Here is an 18,367-nt window from a genome sequence, read left to right as displayed (position 1 = left end):
GACCCCCATCCCCCCCGAGGGTAGTGAGCTTGCAGACTCACTACCCTCATTGTATTGAGGAAGAGCCTCAGCCGCAAACACACAAAAAAAAGACTCCAGCTCCTCCCCTTGGTGGGGAAAAAAAACTGTCTCAGATTTCCACACTTCCTCTTCCCACCCTCAACACTCCCGTACTGTTATGTTTCACACAGCTCCTCTGCGATAAAAAAAACAAGGTAGGCCATGTTTTTATCTGCTTCTGTGCCTGTGTTTTTTTTATTATTATTATTATTAATAATCTCACATGTGTCATTTGTCTTCATTTAATTGTGCTTCACCGCAGCTATTCTGTCTCTTGATAAATCTGCTCTGCCGAGGGGAGAGTGTACATCTGGTCCGATTGCTTCTTGTTGTCTCCCCCCACACAGCCAACATACTGTGTATAGTTCACTGGCAATGGAGGCTACTGTGTCAACAACCAGAGAGAGAAAGGCAGAGAAAGACAGGACTCAAGAGGCAGACCACAATGTGCTGATGTATAACAAGCCTCTGCATCGCTTTGTCCAGAAAGAGCCCAGGAGTCTTGGGGTAACACATCAAATACAGTAGTGAATAAGTGCATAGGAGGAGAGACACACACGAGGGCAGCTATGAACTGTAACACTGTAAACACTTCAATCCATCCTTGCTCTTTCCCTCCCCAGATTGTCATTGTGATCTTCGGCTGTGTTGAGCTGCTGATGGGATTTCAGATGGCTGGTGAAGATTTGAAAACCTCATATAGCATCTACATACCCTTCTGGCTGGGAGCTCTGGTACGTTACACGTAGTCTTTTATGAGTATGGCCTGTAAATACTAGCTTTAGAAAACATGGGAAATGTACAGTACTCATACTCTGTATTTGCTGAAAGTTCAGTAAGTGTCTATATGCAGTGACCAACATCACCCTGTTAGCTTAGCTTAGCTTAGCCTAGTTTAGCACAAACACTGATAATCTTCACAGGCTGCAAAATCTTCCAAGCATCATTCAGATACGCTGACTGATTATACATGTCACTGTGCGTTCATGTGATGCCATAATAACTGGAAAAATTAGTTGCTGACGTCTTATTAACATTTTAATAGTAAGTTGTAGTAGACGTAGGTAGACACCTGTCACTCTTGGACATAGTCTATATGCTACCTGGCTGATGGCCAGTTTCATAATTTACAGTTGTGAGTCATTTACAATATCTCATCTGTCTGTAAAACAAGCAAATAAGGATATTTCTTACCCAAATGACATAACATACCTTCAAGTGAGGTTCAGTTAAGTTGAAGCTGACACATATATTTAGACATGCTTGTTGCCTTGAGAGAAAAAAAGAGCTGTAAGTCAATTATTGCATTTCTTACTTCAGCAAAGAGGAGCTTTAGATACTCCTTTAGCACTTACTTAGCTTTATAAGTCACATTAACATAAACTTTGGGTGACATCAAGGGAAGATTATGTGATAATCTGTGTTTTTTGGTCGTTGTTTCTTAAAGTTCCTTTGCTGTGGAATCTTGTCAATATACACCGAGTTACATCCATCCAAGAAGATGGTAAGCAAATGGTGATCGTGTGTTCTAGTCTGCTGATTAGTTACCTGCAGTATTTCTTGTTATCGGAATAACCGTTTCTTTCTTGTCGAACTGGTCTTTCCCAGGTGACAGTGTGCTTGGCCATGTATGTGGTTTCCCTCTTAGGAATCATAGTCTCCATTGGCTACAGGATATTCTGCCTCTTCGGGTATAAGTACCACATATTCCGCAGCAGCTTCATGAGCAGTGACGGGATCTGGGCCTCCAACAGATCGGTGAGTTACAGCATACACGTTTTTGTTTTATTTTTTGGTGACATGTGCATTTTCACTGTGTGTGTCTAACTTCCTCTCTCTCGTCCCGATGCTGCAGTCACAGATATTCGCTGTTGAACTCTTGCTGTTACTGTCCTCTGTGTGTGTGTCGGGGCTTCTCATCTTCCTGTCCATCATCGCACGTTTTGCACTAAAATCCACACACACTCAGGTAATACGTTTTTTAATTTATCATCCATATTTGTCATCCAAAACAGGCCTTTACTTAAAAACAATGAGACATTCAGTGTGGTCATGCGGAGACAGTAAAGCTCACAGAAATGTCTGTCTTGAATGAATCGCATAAATAATGTTTTCCTTCTCACGTGTGTTGTTAACCGCTGGCCCCTCAGAGTTAACATGATATGAGGTTCATTTAAAGAATCCCTGATTAAATCCTTCCTATTTAATCTTAGTCACAAAGGCCTCACTGAGATAAAAGTTCATCAAAGTTCACGCAAGAAACATTAAATAATAATAATAAAAAAAATAAAAAAAAACAGCAATTTTCTAAAAATCATAGCTGAAGTCACTTCAAACTAATGAGACGAGCCCAACCCTCTGAAACACACATGGGCAGCCAGAAGAAGCCTGATGCAGTCACATCACAGTGATATCTGGTAAATAATAAAGTTCTTTAGCTTTGTGTCACTCATCCTTTCACCACCTTCTCTCATCAGATTATTCTCCAGCACATCCCGATGCCATCGAATGGCACAACGACAAACTAAGGTCGACCTTTTTGAGCTTTGCTCTCCACTATGATTACTAACACTGTTTTATCCTGCAGTCCCCTTGTCCTGTGAAATAAATAAATGTCGCATTACTGAACCACATTTATTTCATTTTTAAAAGCTTGTTTACGAATAAAGGTGATTTTCTTTTTTTCTTTTTTTTTAACATTTCATGTGAGGAAATCTATTTTACAGACGCTTATTAAAGAAAATAGTAACCACTAATCTCTCTAGCCACGCTTGCTGGATGTGGACCTGCTGCATGGTCCTGTTGAAGCTCTTCAGTTTAGCTCCTGGTGCCTATAAATGAAAGTATTAACTCTGTGGAAATGTTATATCACATCTGTGTAGTGTCACAGTGAAAACACAGTGATGTTAACGCTGACAAAGTCAGACAGAAGGTCACGTTTGTATATTTTACGCACAGTATATTCCACAATCTTTTAAATGTCAGAAAATCTAGACATGAAACTATTTAATCAGATGTTTCCCTGGCAGTTTGTATTTCTATAAAAGGCTCTGGACGTTTTCTGTCGGCTTGACAACATTTCTTATCGTCTACCCAACGGTCCTGGAACGCCACTGGAAATCAGATATTTTTATGAATGAATGGTAGAAGACACAAAAATGAACATTTCTTAAAATGTTAATGTTTTGGTCATTTTTATTCATGAGCTTGATTTTATGAAATGTTAACTGCAATTGTGGCCTTTGAAGATATGTTAATTAAATCTGTTGAGGTTGTACTTACGCCTTTTCACTTCAATCATCAAAGTATGGAGCTCTGGTTACATATGAGCCACGGTACGATAACTGATACGGTGAAGTCACATTGATCCTGCATATTTGTCGTAGCTTCTTTGTGATTTAATGGTATATGATTGTGATTTTTATTTTTATATTTTTTTAATATAAAGAGAAAAAAAAAATGAGCCAGCTTAGAAAACTGTTGTTTTTTCCTTGTGTGAAAACATTGCTTTGGCTTATAACTTTCAGCTAAATGGTGCAATAAATGTATTCTGTCTTCGTTAAATAAACAAAATAAAATAAAAAAATCAGTTGCTTCCTGCTGTTTTACTGGAGTAACCACTATGAGCCCAGTTCAACTCGATATTATGCATGATCCTCTGGTTGCATATCCTGTGTAGGCTGCATCTGTGCATTTTACGTCCATAAGGTCTAAGATAAACTTGGATGAGCTGCACAGAGATGTGTCAGAGATAAACATTTTCCTTCCACTGAAGAAGGGATTTAGTCTCGGAGGTGAATTAAATTCATTAAGCACAGTGACGCAGCAATTAACTATCTGCACCCACCATAATTTCCCAGGTATCAAGCATCCTTATTAAGTGTAAAGTCAGTGTCAATTTCCCTGCAGGAACCTCCCAAAGGGATCAATAAAGTTGTCTGTCTATCCATCTAAGTTGTGACATGCTCCCAGATCCTAAACCAAAAGAAATGCACCGTTATCAAAACCATTTTGGTCTTTCCATTTATTTCTTTAAGTACACAAACAGTAGTTCAACATTGTAAGTCTTCCCCCCGGTGGTACAGGAAAGAGGGACACCCAGCAGAAGAGTGTCATATTTGGTCCATGTGCATTTTTTGTGGTCATTTCGTTTTTTCACATTTAGTAGACGTAGCTGGCGGTGAACAGAGACTGCATGGAGGCCTGGTCAGCTGATCCGGTGGGCTTGTACTCTCCCTTGGAAGCCAGGCCATTGATCTGATGGGAGCAACGGAGGGGGAGGAGAGGAGGGGGGGGGGCAAAGTCAAATCAGACCGTTAATGATCAGCCAAGATACCTGTGCCACATTACCACAAGACTAAACAGACAAAAAGCTTTTTGGAATCAATCATTAAACCAGATAGTATTGGGTAATGCCAGTTTTTTTTTTAATTTTTTTTTTTGCACAGCCCACAGGGACAAAGTGATGAGTGTGAATTATTCAGATCTACTTATCACAGGCATTCATGACGTCTGGGGCTTACCTTGGCCCTGTTGCAGAAAGCTTCCTGTGTAGCTGCCCTGTTGGCAGCTTTGCCCTGCCAGGCTGCAAGAGCAGAAGCCTGGAGTGCACGACCGTAAGAGAAGGTCAGCTTCCAGGGGCGGTGGAGGGGCACCTGGTTCATGGCGTTCAGGTTGAGGGAGGCCTCCTCCTCGCTCTGGCCTCCAGACAGGAAGCAGATGCCTGAAAAGACAAGAAAACATGCAACTTTTCTATAAAACCGCTTTCTTAGAAGGGGGAAAATCTGGCCTTATGGCACTCACCAGGGACTGCGGCGGGCACGGTGCGTCTCAGAGCGGTGACTGTGGCCATAGCAACCTCCTGAGGGGTGTACTTCTTGGCGCAGGAGTGTCCAGCAGTGACCATGTTGGGCTTCAGCAAGGTGCCCTCCAGGTACACGTGGTGATCAGACAGAGCCTTGTACACGGCTGCCAACACCTAAAGGTCAGCAGACATAATCAATGGTGGCCATCATTGAATATACATCACATTGTGTTTCGTTTAATTAAACATTTTACGTCATGTACAAACCTTTTCGGTCACATACTGGCACCTAAGAAGGTCATGGTTTCCATCAGGCAGGATCTCTGGCTCCACAATGGGCACCAGGCCATTCTGGTGGACACGAGTTAAAATGAATGTCTCACAGCCACCATAATAAATCTGTCAAACATCACTGTAATCGCTATACACACACACCTGTTGGCAGATACTGGCATATCTGGCGAGCACATTGGCGTTCTCTGCGATGGCGAGAGCTGATGGGCAGCCGTCTGAGATCTTGAGCACGCACCTCCACTTGGCAAAGTCGCAACCATCCTTCTTGTACTGGGCACAACGCTCCGAGAGGCCGTCAAGACCTAAAGGAAGAGCAGCAGTAACCAATGCTTGAGAGGTCATTCTGCACTACTTAGCAGAAATGTGTACACGTCCTGTTCTGGAGTTGTACTTTGAGAACACGATTACCTTGTGTGGTGGTCTCTCCGTCTGTTCCATTTAGACCAGCTGTGCCTTTGTCCACCTGAAGCAAGAAAACCAAACTCAGACACATGCGAACAATGCTGTACTGTGATTTAAGGCGAAACCTCCACTCTCAGCCTCCTCACCTTGATGCCAACAACAATGCCCTTGTCCTTGATGACCTGGGGGAAGAGCTTGCCGCTGTCTGCTTTCTGGTAGAGCGTCTCGTGGAAGAAGATGACGCCACCCACGCTGTTTGTCATATCGGTACCGGAGGAGAAAAGGATGTCACGGTAGCAGCGTCGGTTCTCCTCCGTGTTCTCCACGTTGATTTTCTGGAGGCGCTTCGCCATGGTGCCTTGAGACAGGAGCATACGGAAGTGGTTTTATATTGCGCGCACGCACTCTAATCGTGGGATAACAACGGAGCACGAGGCTCACCTGTTGACTCATCTGCAGCCAGGATTCCCTTTCCTGGAGCCACGATCTTCTGAGCAATGTCAGAGAGCTCCTTCTTCTGCTCCGGAGAAAGTGATGGGAACTGGTGAGTCATCCTAGAGGTGACAAGAGAAGAAAAAAAAAAAAAAAAAGTTATTTGGCAGTTGTGCAGAAAAACACTTCCATGCGGTTGCAGCAGGAATGAGAAAGATTTGATCTTTGTTTTTCCTGCTCTTTGTCAAACACAACAACACTCCAACATCCTCCTACTCTTGCACCATCTCTGCAGTTAAATATTTGGCTTGCATGGTTGAACTTTGGCCTTCATGGCAGATAAGTTTTTCCCTTCAGCTTGCAGCATGGGTTCATAGTTCACTTGCAAGTCTTTGGCTACAAGTTTACCCAATGCTTTCTGCAGGGGAAAGAATTAAACAGCCCGACGTGAAGGCTGAAAACTTAAGAGCATGACCATATTTTGCACAGGAAACAACAAATTATCACAAACGAGAGGTAGACGCCTCTTAAGTAAACGCTGACAGCCACACGCAGAGGGAAACTTCGACAGGCAAACCTTTCCAAGTAAAGCTGCCACGAGGAAAAGTTTAAAATTAAAATTAAAAATGAATAAATCTGCTGCACTCTTAAGGGATGGAGGAAAACCACGAATACAGACAAATCCTGCAAAAACGATTCGAAGTATTTCAACTCTCTTATTCTGAAAAATATAAAAACACGCATCACTAAAAGTGAGCAAGAAAAATGAAAGCGCGTCTTACTTGAGAGGTTCGTGGAAACAGCGACAACAAGTGAAGTGGCAGTCGGCCCGTGCAGCCTCCTAGCAGTGATTAAAACTGGTAGAGAAGGCCGAAAAGAGCCGAAAGAGTCGCATTTAAGGCCTGATCGGAGCGGAGGAGGAGGAGGTGGTGGAGGAGGAGGTGCTCGTGATGTGGCGGGGCGTGTGTCTCCCCGGTAACGCAATTGGCCTCTCCAGACGCGCACGGGGCGGCGTTTCGTGGCGTGGCGTCGCTGCTGGTTTGTGAAATCTCGGTTCATATCGGGAACCGAGTGGAAAACAAGAAGGGAACAATGTGTGTCTGTAATAAAACCGAGGTGAGGCGGTCGTGAGCGGCCCCGCCTGATATCCTCCTCGCACCGGTCTCAGAGATGTTGTAATGTGAGAGGAGGCCTGCGGTAATTTTGCAATTCAGGTTTCCGCCATTCTTTTTGTCCTGGAGGAAGTGCAGATTGCAAAAGTGTATTTCTTTGTATCGTGTGGAGGCATTCAGAGGATTGTTACAGCTTTTCATTGTACGCATAGTTTCCAAGATCCTTGGATTTAACAAGTGCACATTCATGCATGACCCTAATGATTTTCTTTTTTTACAGTTAATAATTTGAATGTTGGCTCCATCCTTTTTTATCCATTAACGAGCTCCTATGTATCATGCATCCCCTATAATCATGTATACTTGTTAGTTTAATGTATCTGTGCAGCATGTATGAGTTATCCAGATGCACTTTTATGTCTCTCTTCCTTGCCGGCCTCAAGCAGATAAGGTGGGCTCTTCTCAAGGTTTCTTCCTGTTACAAGTTAGTTTTTCCTTTGCCACCTTACTGCTTGATCTGCAGTTTTCAGGATTTTAGTTCATTGCAGTGTCTGTGAGACTATTTTGACTCTATATTTTTTAAAAACAGTTTAATTGAAGGTAACTACTTCAACAAGAGAAATCCTCCAAGTGATTTCCAGTCTTATTTCACTTTTTCAAACAATTTGGTGTCTTCCCTGAAGTTCTGTACAACATGTTAATCCCTTTGTTTGCCTAAAGCAAGAAATACATGCATCTTTTAAGACAGAGACAATCAGGAATCCCTTTCTGATGCATCTACTTTTCCCTGTAGAACAAAAAATAAATAATCTTGAAAATTTCTGTAATTTTCAACAGGTCTGACAAAATTTTACAACATTTTCATTATTTTCTGATTCGTGTCTTTTTGTTTGTTGTTAGAACTGATCGACCCTCTTTGGCGTGCTTTCTCATGCGGCCTTGTGTGTATCTGCTTTGCGTCACGTTGCTTGTCAAGCGCGTCATGCAAGAACGGTTTCCAACATCGATTGCTGAAAAAGGCCCAAAAACTTGTCTCACCACCTGTCCACCGGTGACCTTAGCAGAGCAGAGGGATATAGTGAAAGCGTAGTCTGGGTTGGATTTGTTACTAACAAACTGTGACAAGCCAGCTTTTGCACAACCTGGACTCTGCTCCCTGTGCAGTGTACTCTTTAATAGTGCTGATCAGAGTTCAGTCTTCGATCACGAGTCCAGAGGGTGGCGAATATCGTCCGGACAGTGTTGCTTATCCCAAGAAGTGCAGTTTATCAAGTGCATTTTGAAAAAGCACACATAATAAATGTTGATTTGGTTCTCTGATGCTATATGATAACCACTGTAAGGTGCCATTCAACATAGTGCTGTGCAGGACATGCTGCTTGTAAGGATATTTCTAATGTAATGGTGGGAAATAATCCAGTATCAACCATGCTGGAGGCATTTTACTTTATTGTGTTACTATGTTTGGGATCTATTAAGTGAGTATCATTAAACCACACCCTGCAGTTTCCAGAGGGCCACTCAAAAGGGCCACTCAGCAGCTGCACACCTCCAGAAAGCCAGAAAAATCCCAGGTTCACTAAAGAAATTGTATCAATTTGTGTCACTAAAGAACAGAATCAGTGCTGTGTCATTGTGTGTGCTGATGCTGTTCTAGGGCTTTGTGTTAGTAGATCTAACACTGTTGTTAGTTTCTGATATTGTGACTGTGGTTTATTATAATATAACAGTCCTGCACTAAATCCCCCTCCATTACTATTATAATGATCAATTTATGTTGCAACAGCATCAGAAAGGTGTTAATGCAATTGTATGATCATTTTAGAGGATGTAGTTTGCTGTGCTGATAAAATGGATTTAATTAAACACTGAAGTGTTTCTGTTATATAGTTTAGTCCAGTTACTAAAAAGGCATTAAAATATTAGATATGTGTGTCGGTACAACACAATCAAATTCAATAGTGCTACCAACCACAGCCTCCAAAAGGAAAACACAGCTGGATCAACAGCTCTCTCTGTTATTTTAAACAAATGCTGACCATAAGTAGTGTGGTCAGTGTCCACGGTGGGGCAATAGAGGGCAGTGTCCACCCCCATAAAGCATGTCCCTGTTTTCTCTGTCGTCATCATCATCATCATCATCATCATCATCATCAGAGGGCAATAGAAGTGTGCATGCATTTAGCACCTCCACTCAACAATAATGCACTTTTTTTTTTAACTGAAGTTAACTTTTATACAAAGCTTAAATGCATGACTACTGTCACTTGCCTCTGCAGCATGAATATTGTTAACTGTGTGCTTGCTGGTATGCCATATGTGTCTATGGATAGATTGTCCTTCTGTAACAACAAGAAAATTATGTTCTGTTGTGAATTTGATCGAATGTGAATTTATTTTACTTTTGTGCACGACCACTGGCAGTAATTTGGGTATTTGTTCCAGTGCCCACACTTAGGACTGTTGTGTTAGAATGGCAACAGGATGTTGTTTGTGGGATCTAGTGAATTTGGAGGCCAGGTCAACACCTTGTGCTGTTTTTCATGTTTGGTTTTTTTGCTGTTTTTTTTTTGTTTTTTTGTTTTAGTTGTTCCTAAACTGTTTTTGTGTGCGTGCCTGTGTCAGGCTGCATCCTGCTGGGGAGGGCTGCTGCCATCAAGGAGTATCATTGCTATGGGGTGGGGGTGCCTGGTCTGGGGTCTCATGTACAAAGGGTGCGTACGCTCAAAAATGTGGCGTACGCTCTTTTTCACGGCAAAGTTCTAGGTAGGCATCATCCACATGAATGCCAGGTCCAAAAATGTCCCAGCAGAACATTGCATTGTCACAAGATGGTCAATGTTATTTACTCCTCCTGTCAGTGATTTTAATGTTGTGACTGATCGGTGCACAATTGTATAATTCGGCTGTTTTTATATCACTTTATTTAAGGGAACCGTGAGTGGGTGTGTGGTTCCCTCCGCGGCAGCAGGGGGCGCAGTGTGTCAGCTGAAGAACATCCCAGCTAGACTCTTAACACTTCCGTTTCCGAGAGGCAGGGAGCCGCAACATCAACATCCACAGACACATTCAGTTCATAACTTAAAACTCTTAACATTACAAGCGGTAAGATTTCGATAACTTGTGGTCGATGCTGAAAATATCACCAGCAGGTTGCATTGAGTGATTGGCCGAAACAGAATCAAAGCCAATCAGCCTTTGAAGCTAACGTTAGCAAACGGCTAACGTTAGCCTAACCTTACACTGACTGATTGAACTGGTTTGTTCGGGGTTTAAAATGAGATAGCAGGTCATATTTGATCTAGTTCTAACGAGTGCTCCTCGATATGTGGATACAGATTAAGAATAAACATTAAGGCAGTCATCCCCGGCCTTTTATTTAAGGGTATACCTTAAACACAGTTGCTGGTCAGTTTGAATTAATGACTGATCCACAGTCCTCTCCAGTCTCACTCAGCTTTGTTTCTGTCTCTACTTTTGTGTCAGGAGTCTGAGGATGTCGGGACAGAAGCGTCCTGCCGACCCCAGCGGCCCCTCGTCCTCCGGTGCGCCCCCAGAGAAGCGGAGGGACAGGGAAGGAGAGGACGGAGGACCCGGTGTCGGCGCTGCGGCCGGGGGTAGCACCGCGGTGGAGACGGTCATCAAATTGGGAGGGGTGTCCAACTCAGTGAGACTCTTTTTTTATTGTCTATTGAAGACATATTCGTCAATAACTGTCACCAGTGACGTCTGGCTGTTTGTCTTTGCGTCGTAACCTTTGGACCCATTGTTTTTCAGGAAGAACAAGACATCAAAGCTCTGCAAACCAAGAACAGGAAGTTGGGGGAGTCACTCGATCAGAGACAGGTGAATTTATTCTCCAGTATTTGTCACAGCTCTGGAAACTCTGTCTCTCTTCCAGTTGTCTGATGATGTTTAATCTCTTGACTTGCTGGTTTGCAGGTGATTGAGGATGAACTGCGAGAGCGAATTGAGAGACTGGAGACGCGCCAGGCTACTGATGACGCCAGCCTGCTGATCCTCAACAGATACTGGAACCAGGTAAACGGGCAGAATTCACTCAAGGAGGCAAAAATTACCTGTCAGCTTTAACTTTGAGTTGTATTTCTAACTGAATGATCTCAAAATGTGATGCCATTCTCTGTCTTTTCAGTTTGATGAAAACATTCAGCTCATCAGCAGGCGTTACGACCAAGCCAGCAGTGAACCTGAGAAATCTCCAACAGGTGAGGGACGGAGTCTGAAGCCAGAGACCCCTGAACCTGATGGCGACTCCAACCAGGAGAGGGCCAAGGACAGAGGTACAGATGGCACTTTGACAGCACTAACATCGAGACGGTCATCTCAAAGTAAAAACCCTGTATTTTGTGGTTGTCGTCCAGGCCACCAAGGAGAGACGTCCAACTCTTTCCTGGCCACGCTGGCCAGCAGCAGCAGCGAGGAGATGGAGGCAGAGCTTCAGGAGAGAGTGGAGTCCAGCGTGAAGCAGGCCAATCGTGTGGTGGAGATCTACGTGTGTCTGAAGAACGCAGTGGATCAGCTCAAAGCAGAGCTGGAATCTGGAGCGGGTGAGGGGAAAAAAAAGTTTCTGTGGCAGAAGACATTATGACAACAGTGAAATGGAGCGTAGCTGAGGATAAATTGTGGGACACCTTTCGATAAGATGTTGCTTTTCATTTCAGAGGGCAGTTTGTGGCAGGTGGCCTCCAAACTGAACTCACTCCTGACCAGTGAAAATGAGCGGCTGCAACAGCTGACTGAGGACCTCAAGCAGAAGTACAGTCACATGACCAGTGAGGTACGAATTAGAGCTGGATTAATGCTGTATTTTCTTGTTAGGGGGTGATAAATAATTCTGATATCGATATGTCTTCGGATATCTTTATATACGGTATACAGATGTAGACAGATGTGACAAGTAGAAGAGAAGGTTATCAGAGACCGAGTCATCTTAGAGTTATACTGAAAGCGCCTTCTGGTGTTATTGTTGCTAGTTTTGACAAACAAAAGCTATGCTGAGCCTGTTCCCAGAGGAAAGTGTTGAAACCCTGTAATGATAGGCTAGAGGTGATGTGAAGGCTGGCGGTCAGAAGGCCAACACAGGTTCAATGGTCAAGTCTGCTACATGCGCCGCAGACAGCACAGAGAATGCTGTAAACAGTGGAGTCAGATCCCACTCTGCTGGACAAACACTATTTCTACATGAACCCAAGCTCCTTTGTCTGCATAATGTTCTGAAAAAAAAGTTTTCATATTGGCACATGTTGGATCCCGATAAAGTAGCCCAACCAATACATCAGTCTTCAGGTTGAAAAGATGCTCAAACATGTAGGCATCTTGAATGCTTTGGTGTTAAAGACGTAATACAGATACATTTAAATCCTTCAAACTCATCATGACTCTGTGGCTCCCTGTGTTAGTTTAGTTTTATAAACAGCATACTGTATGTCATCATCCTCTAGTTTCCCGTTTCTCAGAAAGGACTGTGTCTGCTGTAGCTCTTGTGCTGAACGTCCGTCCTCTGTGTTCTCTCCCGTTTCATCCAGTCCCGGTCTCTGGGTCGTGCGGCTAACAAGGCAGACCAGCGCGTCAACGAGCTGCAGGTCCTGATCGAGGAGCTCCAGTGGGACATGGAGAAGATCCGCCGCCGAGAGAACCGACTGAATGCACACCTGAGCGAGATCCTGGAGAGGGTGAGGACGATGGGGAATAATTTTGTTAGAGGTTGTCATGATGTCTGTTTGCACGTTGTAACACTTCCTTGTGCACCCCAGGTGAACAGCAAAGGCTACAAAGTGTGTGGGGAGGCCAGCAGTGTGTGTGGGACCATCACTATTAATAAGAGAAAGGTAGGACTTCAGTTCATCACTTTGGTAATTCAGATAAAATGTGGAGCGAGAGCTACAAAGCAGTATTTGATTTCTGTGTCTCTTTGCAGCCATGCCTCTCATACTTTTGTCTTTTTTTTTTTTAAACAGTTTGAGGAAATGAACAGCGAGTTGGAGGAGAACAGGGAGCTGGCAGATAATCGTCTTATTGAGCTGCAGAAGCTCCAGCAGGACCTGCAAAATGTCCACCAGGAGAACAACAGCATGAAGGTACCTACATTTAACGCTGTGATTCAGAAAGTTTGGCGCTTATGGATTAATTTAAAAGATACGGTTGTCAAATTCACCTTTATTAAAGCAAAGGTAGTTAAATATGTAACATGACATGAGTAAAATATCCTCTACTGGTTTTATTGGAGTTCAAATGGAACATCTAAAATGAAAAACCAAAAACCTCTCAGGTGAAGTTCATACACGTGTTCTTACGTGTTCTTCCGTCCTTTTTTGTCAGACGGAGCTGCTGAGTCGAGCTGAAGGCATGGTGAAAGAGACTTCCGAGTACCGCTGCCTGCAGTCACAGTTTTCTGTGCTCTACAACGAGTCTCTCGTCCTGAAAGCTCAGTTAGATGAGACCCGTGCGCGCCTCAACACTACTCGCACGGCCCGCCTTCGACAGCTGGAGCACATGGAGGTACGTTTTGTGCGTGTTTGTTGCCAGTGTCTCTCCGTGTTTCCTGGCCTTTTTCTTACCTTCACCCCCTCTGAGCGCAGAACGATGAGGTGGCTCTGCAGAGGAAGGTCCGCACCGAGGTGTTTCAGCTGGAGGACACGCTGGCCCAGGTCAGGAAGGAGTATGAGATGCTGCGCATTGAATTCGAACAGACTCTGGCTGCCAACGAGCAAGCAGGTTAGTGAGGTTCTGGCCTTTTAAAGGGAATGAGCTGTGCTAAGGAGACACTTGAGCTTAGATTCACTTCAGATTTGTGCTGACAAAACTAGTTTCTAATTTTGTTTTCCAATCCTCAGGTCCTATCAACAGAGAGATGCGTCACCTGATCAGCACGCTGCAAACTCACAACCAACAGATGAAGGGAGAGGTGGTGAAATACAAGTTGAGACTGAGAGAGACACAAGCAGAGCTCAACCAGGTCAGTCAGAAGGAGACAAACCGTCACCTCTCAGATATTAAACAATTACGAGCCACTTTGATGGCCGTGTAGCACTCTGAAAGATATCTGTTGCCCACGTAGGTCCGTGCATCAAAGGGCAACGCCATTCTCCAGTCCCAGTCAAGCACAGAGATGGACGTAAAGGATGAAACAACCTCTCCTTCAACTCCAGCTGTTTCTTCAGAACCTGTGGTCAAAACAGAGCCTGACAACGGCTCCTCCACACCCAGCAGCACTGGTAACTAACACCTACTTAACTGACTATAAAAGCTTAGTTGTTATTTTATTAAAAGATAAATTACTGCCCTGGTTGACACTTTCCCTCATCCTTTTTCTAAAGGAGCCTCAGTCAAAACGGAGCCCGGTTTAGATGCAGATGCAGCCTTAAAGGAGGAGGAGAAGGAGGAGAAGAAGGAGAAGGAGGAGAAGAAAGAAAAGGAGCTCATCAAGAAAGAGGAGAAAGAAAGAGAGCGGGAGAAAGAGAAGGAAAAGGAGAGAGAGCGGCCGACCCGAGGCGGCGGGAGCAGCAGCGTGATGAAGGAAGAGAAGGAGAAGCCGGGGAGCAGCGGCCAGCTCGAGGAGTCGGCCGCGGAGCGCCTCTCTATGGTCGGGGGCTCTAAGAGGAAGGAGATGGAGCAGCTGAAGATCGTCCGGGCAGAGCTCAAGTAAGTGTGTGGACATTACGAAAGCTGGGAAAATACTACTGCAAATATTAAGGACGTAGTATTTTGCTGATGTGGTGGTTTCTGCAGTAGTCACGTGATCCTGTGAATGGCAGGCTCATAGTGAATACCAGACTCTGTCCTGTCTGCAGCATGAATTGCTCCCTCACTCTCCGAGTTTTACCGATTTCTGGCCGTGCATGGTGTTATCTGTGTGAGATGTTAAAGAGTCTTGTGTTGTGGCTGTGCAGGAAAGCCCAAGAGTCCCAGAGGGAGATGAAGCTGCTGCTGGACATGTACCGCTCAGCACCCAAGGAGCAGAGGGACAAGGTCCAGCTCATGGCTGCAGAGAAGAAGGCCAAGTCAGAGGTGATCAGCTACTGCACAGCACAGATACCTCGTGTTTTGTTGTGATAGTGGATCTGTTAAGACATCCTGATAAGATATTTGGAACAATATGGATATTTGTGTGTGTTTCCCCTAACAATACAATAACAATGTGCTGTTTCCAGGGAGAGGAGCTGCGGCAGAGGCTGAGGGAGCTGGAGGAGAGGGAGAGGAGGGAAGGCAAGAAAATGGCCGACGAAGAGGCTCTGAGGAAGATCCGTTCAGTGGAGGAGCAGATCGACATCCTCAACAAGAAGCTGTCTATAGCCAAACAGGTGTGTGCGAGCAAATCATCATTTTTATTCTTTTTTCCCGCTGTGCCTGGCTCTCTGTTAACGCTCTTTCTTCTTCGTCGCTCCGTCTGCAGGAGGAAGACGCGCTCCTGAGCGAGATGGACGTGACGGGCCAGGCCTTCGAGGACATGCAGGAACAGAACATCCGGCTCATGCAGCAGCTCAGGGAAAAAGACGACGCCAACTTCAAGCTGATGAGCGAGCGCATCAAGTCCAACCAGATCCACAAGTTGCTTAAAGAGGAGAAGGAGGAGCTAGCGGACCAGCTCCTCACTTTAAAAACTCAGGTGAACCACCGGGCAACTCTAGGGGGCTGCACACACTCCTTTATCACACGCACAGTTAAATAGCAGCGATAATGACTTTCACTGTCAATTTAGTATTTCACCGAACACCCCGTCAGAGCCTGTTTCTCTTTTTTACCTTCTAATTTCAACATCACCTTCTAGCTTTAATGAATGTTTTTCCAGTGTTTCAATCTATTTTATTTTTTATTTTTTCATCTTTGTTTAACTTTTTGGGACTGAATCCACTCACAGGTCGATGCCCAGCTGCAGGTGGTGAGGAAGCTTGAGGAGAAGGAGCGCCTCCTGCAGGGCACCATCAGCACTGCAGAGAGAGAGCTGACGCTTCGAACACAGGCTCTGGACATGAACAAACGCAAGGTTATTAATGAGACTCTCATTCCCATACTATAAAGTATATACATAAAGGGTTGCACAGTGTTAGAAAGAATGATATTCCCCTTCAAATCGGGACATATTAAAAGATCTCTCGTCCCCCTCCAGGCTCAGGACTCTGCGTTGCTCTCAGAGGAGGTCCGGACTCAGCTGGAGCAGGTTCAGCAGAGACTCAGCCTGGTCAGAGAGGAGGTCATTGAGAACAGCATCTCCAGGGAAAAAGAGTCCTTCAACGCCCGACGAGCACAGGTAGCAACACACGTAGACACACACAAAGTTCTTTCCTAATTAAATTTGTGGATTGAGGCTTTTAGTTTCTACTTTGTTGTCCTCCACTTAAGTGATTATAAAGTTGCCTGATTATTTTTACCATGCTGCTAAGGCTTGTTTGAGTTATTACTGCAGTCCGCTAATGTCTGCCCACTCATATTGTATTCATAGTCTGTTTAAAGGTGGTAAAATGTGGAAGACATGGCTTCTTTAACATAAAGCTGATGTTTCTCAGGAGGACATCTCCAAGCTCAGGAGAAAGATCGAGAAGGCCAAGAAACCAGCCGAGAAAATCAGCAACGGAGACGACATCCTTAATGAAGAAATTAACGACTACAAGGTGGGTTTTTTTGGTGGTGCAAAGAAATGTAAACAAATGTACGTTTTTATTGATCCTGCCGCAGAATCTGTTACTGCGCAGCATCACGGACACCAGCCGGGGTTTAGATCAGACACATTTTGCAGGTCAGGTGTCACAAAATTAACAAAACCAGCATGCTCCACTATTACAGATTCATAATCTACTGGATAGTAGATTACAAATCCAAAATGGCACCTACGCGTGTATTTAAAGAAGCAATTTGACATTTAAGAGGGAGGTGAGGTGATTTGATTCCGCTCAGTGGTGAATCAGAAACTAGATCCAGCAACCTGTTTGCTAAGCACAAAGACTAGAAGCAGAGATTCATTGCTCTTTCCAAAGATAATAAACCCATTGGCACAATTAAAGCTCAATAATTTATGTGTTGTATCTTATTTATATGTGAAACTGACAAAGTCTTTTAGATTATATGCTGCACTGTTTCTTGGCTCAGAGCGCAGGGACGGTAACAGGTTAGTTGGAGGTTACTGGTCCCAGCTTGGAGTCATTTAGTGATGTAAGGTTTTTGCGGAGTTTATGCAAAACCCGTGTAGCTGTAGCCACTTTCTGTTTTTTCAGCCTTGGGCAAGTTTCTAGCTGTAAATCATGCATATACATGATATTTACTTTTTGCCTTGGGTCTGAGCTCCTGTTCGTCAACATGAACACGTGAAGCGGGAAGTTACATGCTTATCTAGTTATACTCAGCCTTCTGGTCAAATCCATAACCAAAAGTGTTGGCGGGCCTTAAAGCCAAGTGTGATCACACTCTTTTTGAGAAGCACACTTAAAATTCCAACCAACTGTGGAAAGACTCATCATTGCACATTGCTGTTTGTAGCTTCATGCATCTCACACTGCAGCTCATGCTCAGCGGCGTCCGCTGTATTGGCTGCTGTCCTAGATATTTGCGTCCAGCGATGCCGAGGGCAAAAATGTCTCAGTTTATTGTTCCAACCATTCCCTCTCTCTCTCTCTCTCTCCCCCTCCGTCTCCTCACAGGCACGTCTAACGTGTCCATGCTGCAACTCCCGCGTGAAGGACGCCGTTCTGACCAAGTGCTTCCACGTCTTCTGCTTCGAGTGTGTGAAGACACGCTACGACACCCGTCAGAGGAAGTGCCCCAAGTGCAACGCGGCCTTCGGAGCGAACGACTTCCATCGCATTTACATCGGCTAAAGCTGCGGTTTGTCCCCCCCTCGTTTTCAAAGAAGGGGGTCAACAAAACAAGCGGCGGCGGCGGCAGTAGTAGTCGTAGAAACACTGCCTGGAGCGGCACTCAGCCCCTCCGCTCATGTGCGGAATACGAACCTCTCCCCCTCCTCTTAAATGTGAAAGAGACTATTAGTGAGAAGTCACCCGAGGGGGCTGCAGCGACGCTCTCAGTGGAACGCTTTAACTTTTGTTTTATTCTATTTTTTAAACAATGACTGAAGCCTCTCCCATACAGTATCCACTACTTTACTGTGTGCTTTTTTCAGATGCTGGCGCACAAAGGCTTGTGGAGTGTGTCTGTGTGTGTGTGTGTGTGTGTATGTGTGTGTGCGCTCATTTGAGAACGGGCAATAAAAACCAGTACACAAGGAAAAAAGGCGCAGTGAGAAAAAGCAACA

At 44.5% G+C, this 18,367-nt stretch overlaps 3 protein-coding genes across 5 annotated transcripts; 2 read left to right on the top strand and 1 right to left on the bottom strand.

Moving 5' to 3' along the window:
- Positions 1-159: 159 nt before the first annotated feature.
- Positions 160-4,021, top strand: LOC311492138 (uncharacterized protein). Of its 2 annotated transcripts, none has more exons than XM_084550317.1 (7): positions 160-215; positions 408-567; positions 684-794; positions 1,508-1,564; positions 1,669-1,818; positions 1,916-2,029; positions 2,538-4,021. In XM_084550317.1, the coding sequence occupies exons 2-7, from the start codon at positions 436-438 to the stop codon at positions 2,586-2,588; spliced, it is 615 nt and encodes a 204-aa protein (XP_084406443.1). In that variant the 5' UTR covers positions 160-215; positions 408-435; the 3' UTR covers positions 2,589-4,021. The 2 variants fall into 2 exon arrangements, with proteins under 2 accessions (XP_084406443.1, XP_084406442.1); XM_084550316.1 differs by having other exon boundaries at positions 165-215; positions 323-567; positions 2,538-4,019.
- A 48-nt stretch (positions 4,022-4,069) lies between these two features.
- Positions 4,070-6,921, bottom strand: aldob (aldolase b, fructose-bisphosphate). The gene is made up of 9 exons (XM_084550315.1): positions 6,775-6,921; positions 6,002-6,114; positions 5,707-5,918; positions 5,567-5,621; positions 5,300-5,460; positions 5,132-5,215; positions 4,864-5,038; positions 4,584-4,783; positions 4,070-4,317 (listed from the first exon to the last, which is right to left on the bottom strand). Exons 2-9 carry the CDS (start codon positions 6,111-6,113, stop codon positions 4,222-4,224), a joined length of 1,095 nt encoding a protein of 364 aa, XP_084406441.1. The 5' UTR covers position 6,114; positions 6,775-6,921; the 3' UTR covers positions 4,070-4,221.
- Positions 6,922-10,112: 3,191 nt separating this feature from the next.
- On the top strand, positions 10,113-18,167 carry rnf20 (ring finger protein 20, E3 ubiquitin protein ligase). Of its 2 annotated transcripts, none has more exons than XM_084549940.1 (22): positions 10,113-10,209; positions 10,591-10,771; positions 10,882-10,950; positions 11,047-11,145; positions 11,258-11,330; positions 11,487-11,672; positions 11,787-11,902; positions 12,651-12,797; positions 12,879-12,953; positions 13,083-13,202; positions 13,444-13,623; positions 13,704-13,839; positions 13,959-14,080; positions 14,183-14,339; positions 14,442-14,766; positions 15,015-15,132; positions 15,276-15,425; positions 15,518-15,730; positions 15,983-16,108; positions 16,232-16,372; positions 16,629-16,733; positions 17,757-18,167. In XM_084549940.1, the coding sequence occupies exons 2-22, from the start codon at positions 10,601-10,603 to the stop codon at positions 17,931-17,933; spliced, it is 3,006 nt and encodes a 1,001-aa protein (XP_084406066.1). In that variant the 5' UTR covers positions 10,113-10,209; positions 10,591-10,600; the 3' UTR covers positions 17,934-18,167. The 2 variants fall into 2 exon arrangements, with proteins under 2 accessions (XP_084406066.1, XP_084406065.1); XM_084549939.1 differs by having other exon boundaries at positions 11,258-11,405.
- The last annotated feature ends 200 nt before the right edge of the window (positions 18,168-18,367 follow it).

This window comes from Chelon labrosus, assembly GCF_963514085.1.
Source record: "Chelon labrosus genome assembly, chromosome: 8".
Lineage (NCBI taxonomy): Eukaryota > Metazoa > Chordata > Actinopteri > Mugiliformes > Mugilidae > Chelon > Chelon labrosus.
Note: the sequence above shows the minus strand (reverse complement) of the source record. Positions and strands in the feature narration are given on the sequence as shown.

Excerpts from the sequence above, each read along its gene's own strand:
- aldob (XM_084550315.1), bottom strand. The coding sequence starts at position 6,113 with ATGACTCACCAGTTCCCATCACTTTCTCCGGAGCAGAAGAAGGAGCTC. Across the intron at positions 5,461-5,566 it reads CGGAGAGACCACCACACAAG|GTCTTGACGGCCTCTCGGAG; the intron begins GTAATCGTGTTC and ends CTCTTCCTTTAG. Across the intron at positions 5,039-5,131 it reads GCCAGTATGTGACCGAAAAG|GTGTTGGCAGCCGTGTACAA; the intron begins GTTTGTACATGA and ends GCTGACCTTTAG.
- LOC311492138 (XM_084550317.1), top strand. The coding sequence starts at position 436 with ATGGAGGCTACTGTGTCAACAACCAGAGAGAGAAAGGCAGAGAAAGAC. Across the intron at positions 1,819-1,915 it reads TCTGGGCCTCCAACAGATCG|TCACAGATATTCGCTGTTGA; the intron begins GTGAGTTACAGC and ends CCGATGCTGCAG. Across the intron at positions 2,030-2,537 it reads TAAAATCCACACACACTCAG|ATTATTCTCCAGCACATCCC; the intron begins GTAATACGTTTT and ends TTCTCTCATCAG.
- rnf20 (XM_084549939.1), top strand. The coding sequence starts at position 10,601 with ATGTCGGGACAGAAGCGTCCTGCCGACCCCAGCGGCCCCTCGTCCTCC. Across the intron at positions 14,767-15,014 it reads ATCGTCCGGGCAGAGCTCAA|GAAAGCCCAAGAGTCCCAGA; the intron begins GTAAGTGTGTGG and ends GTGGCTGTGCAG. Across the intron at positions 15,133-15,275 it reads AGAAGAAGGCCAAGTCAGAG|GGAGAGGAGCTGCGGCAGAG; the intron begins GTGATCAGCTAC and ends TGCTGTTTCCAG.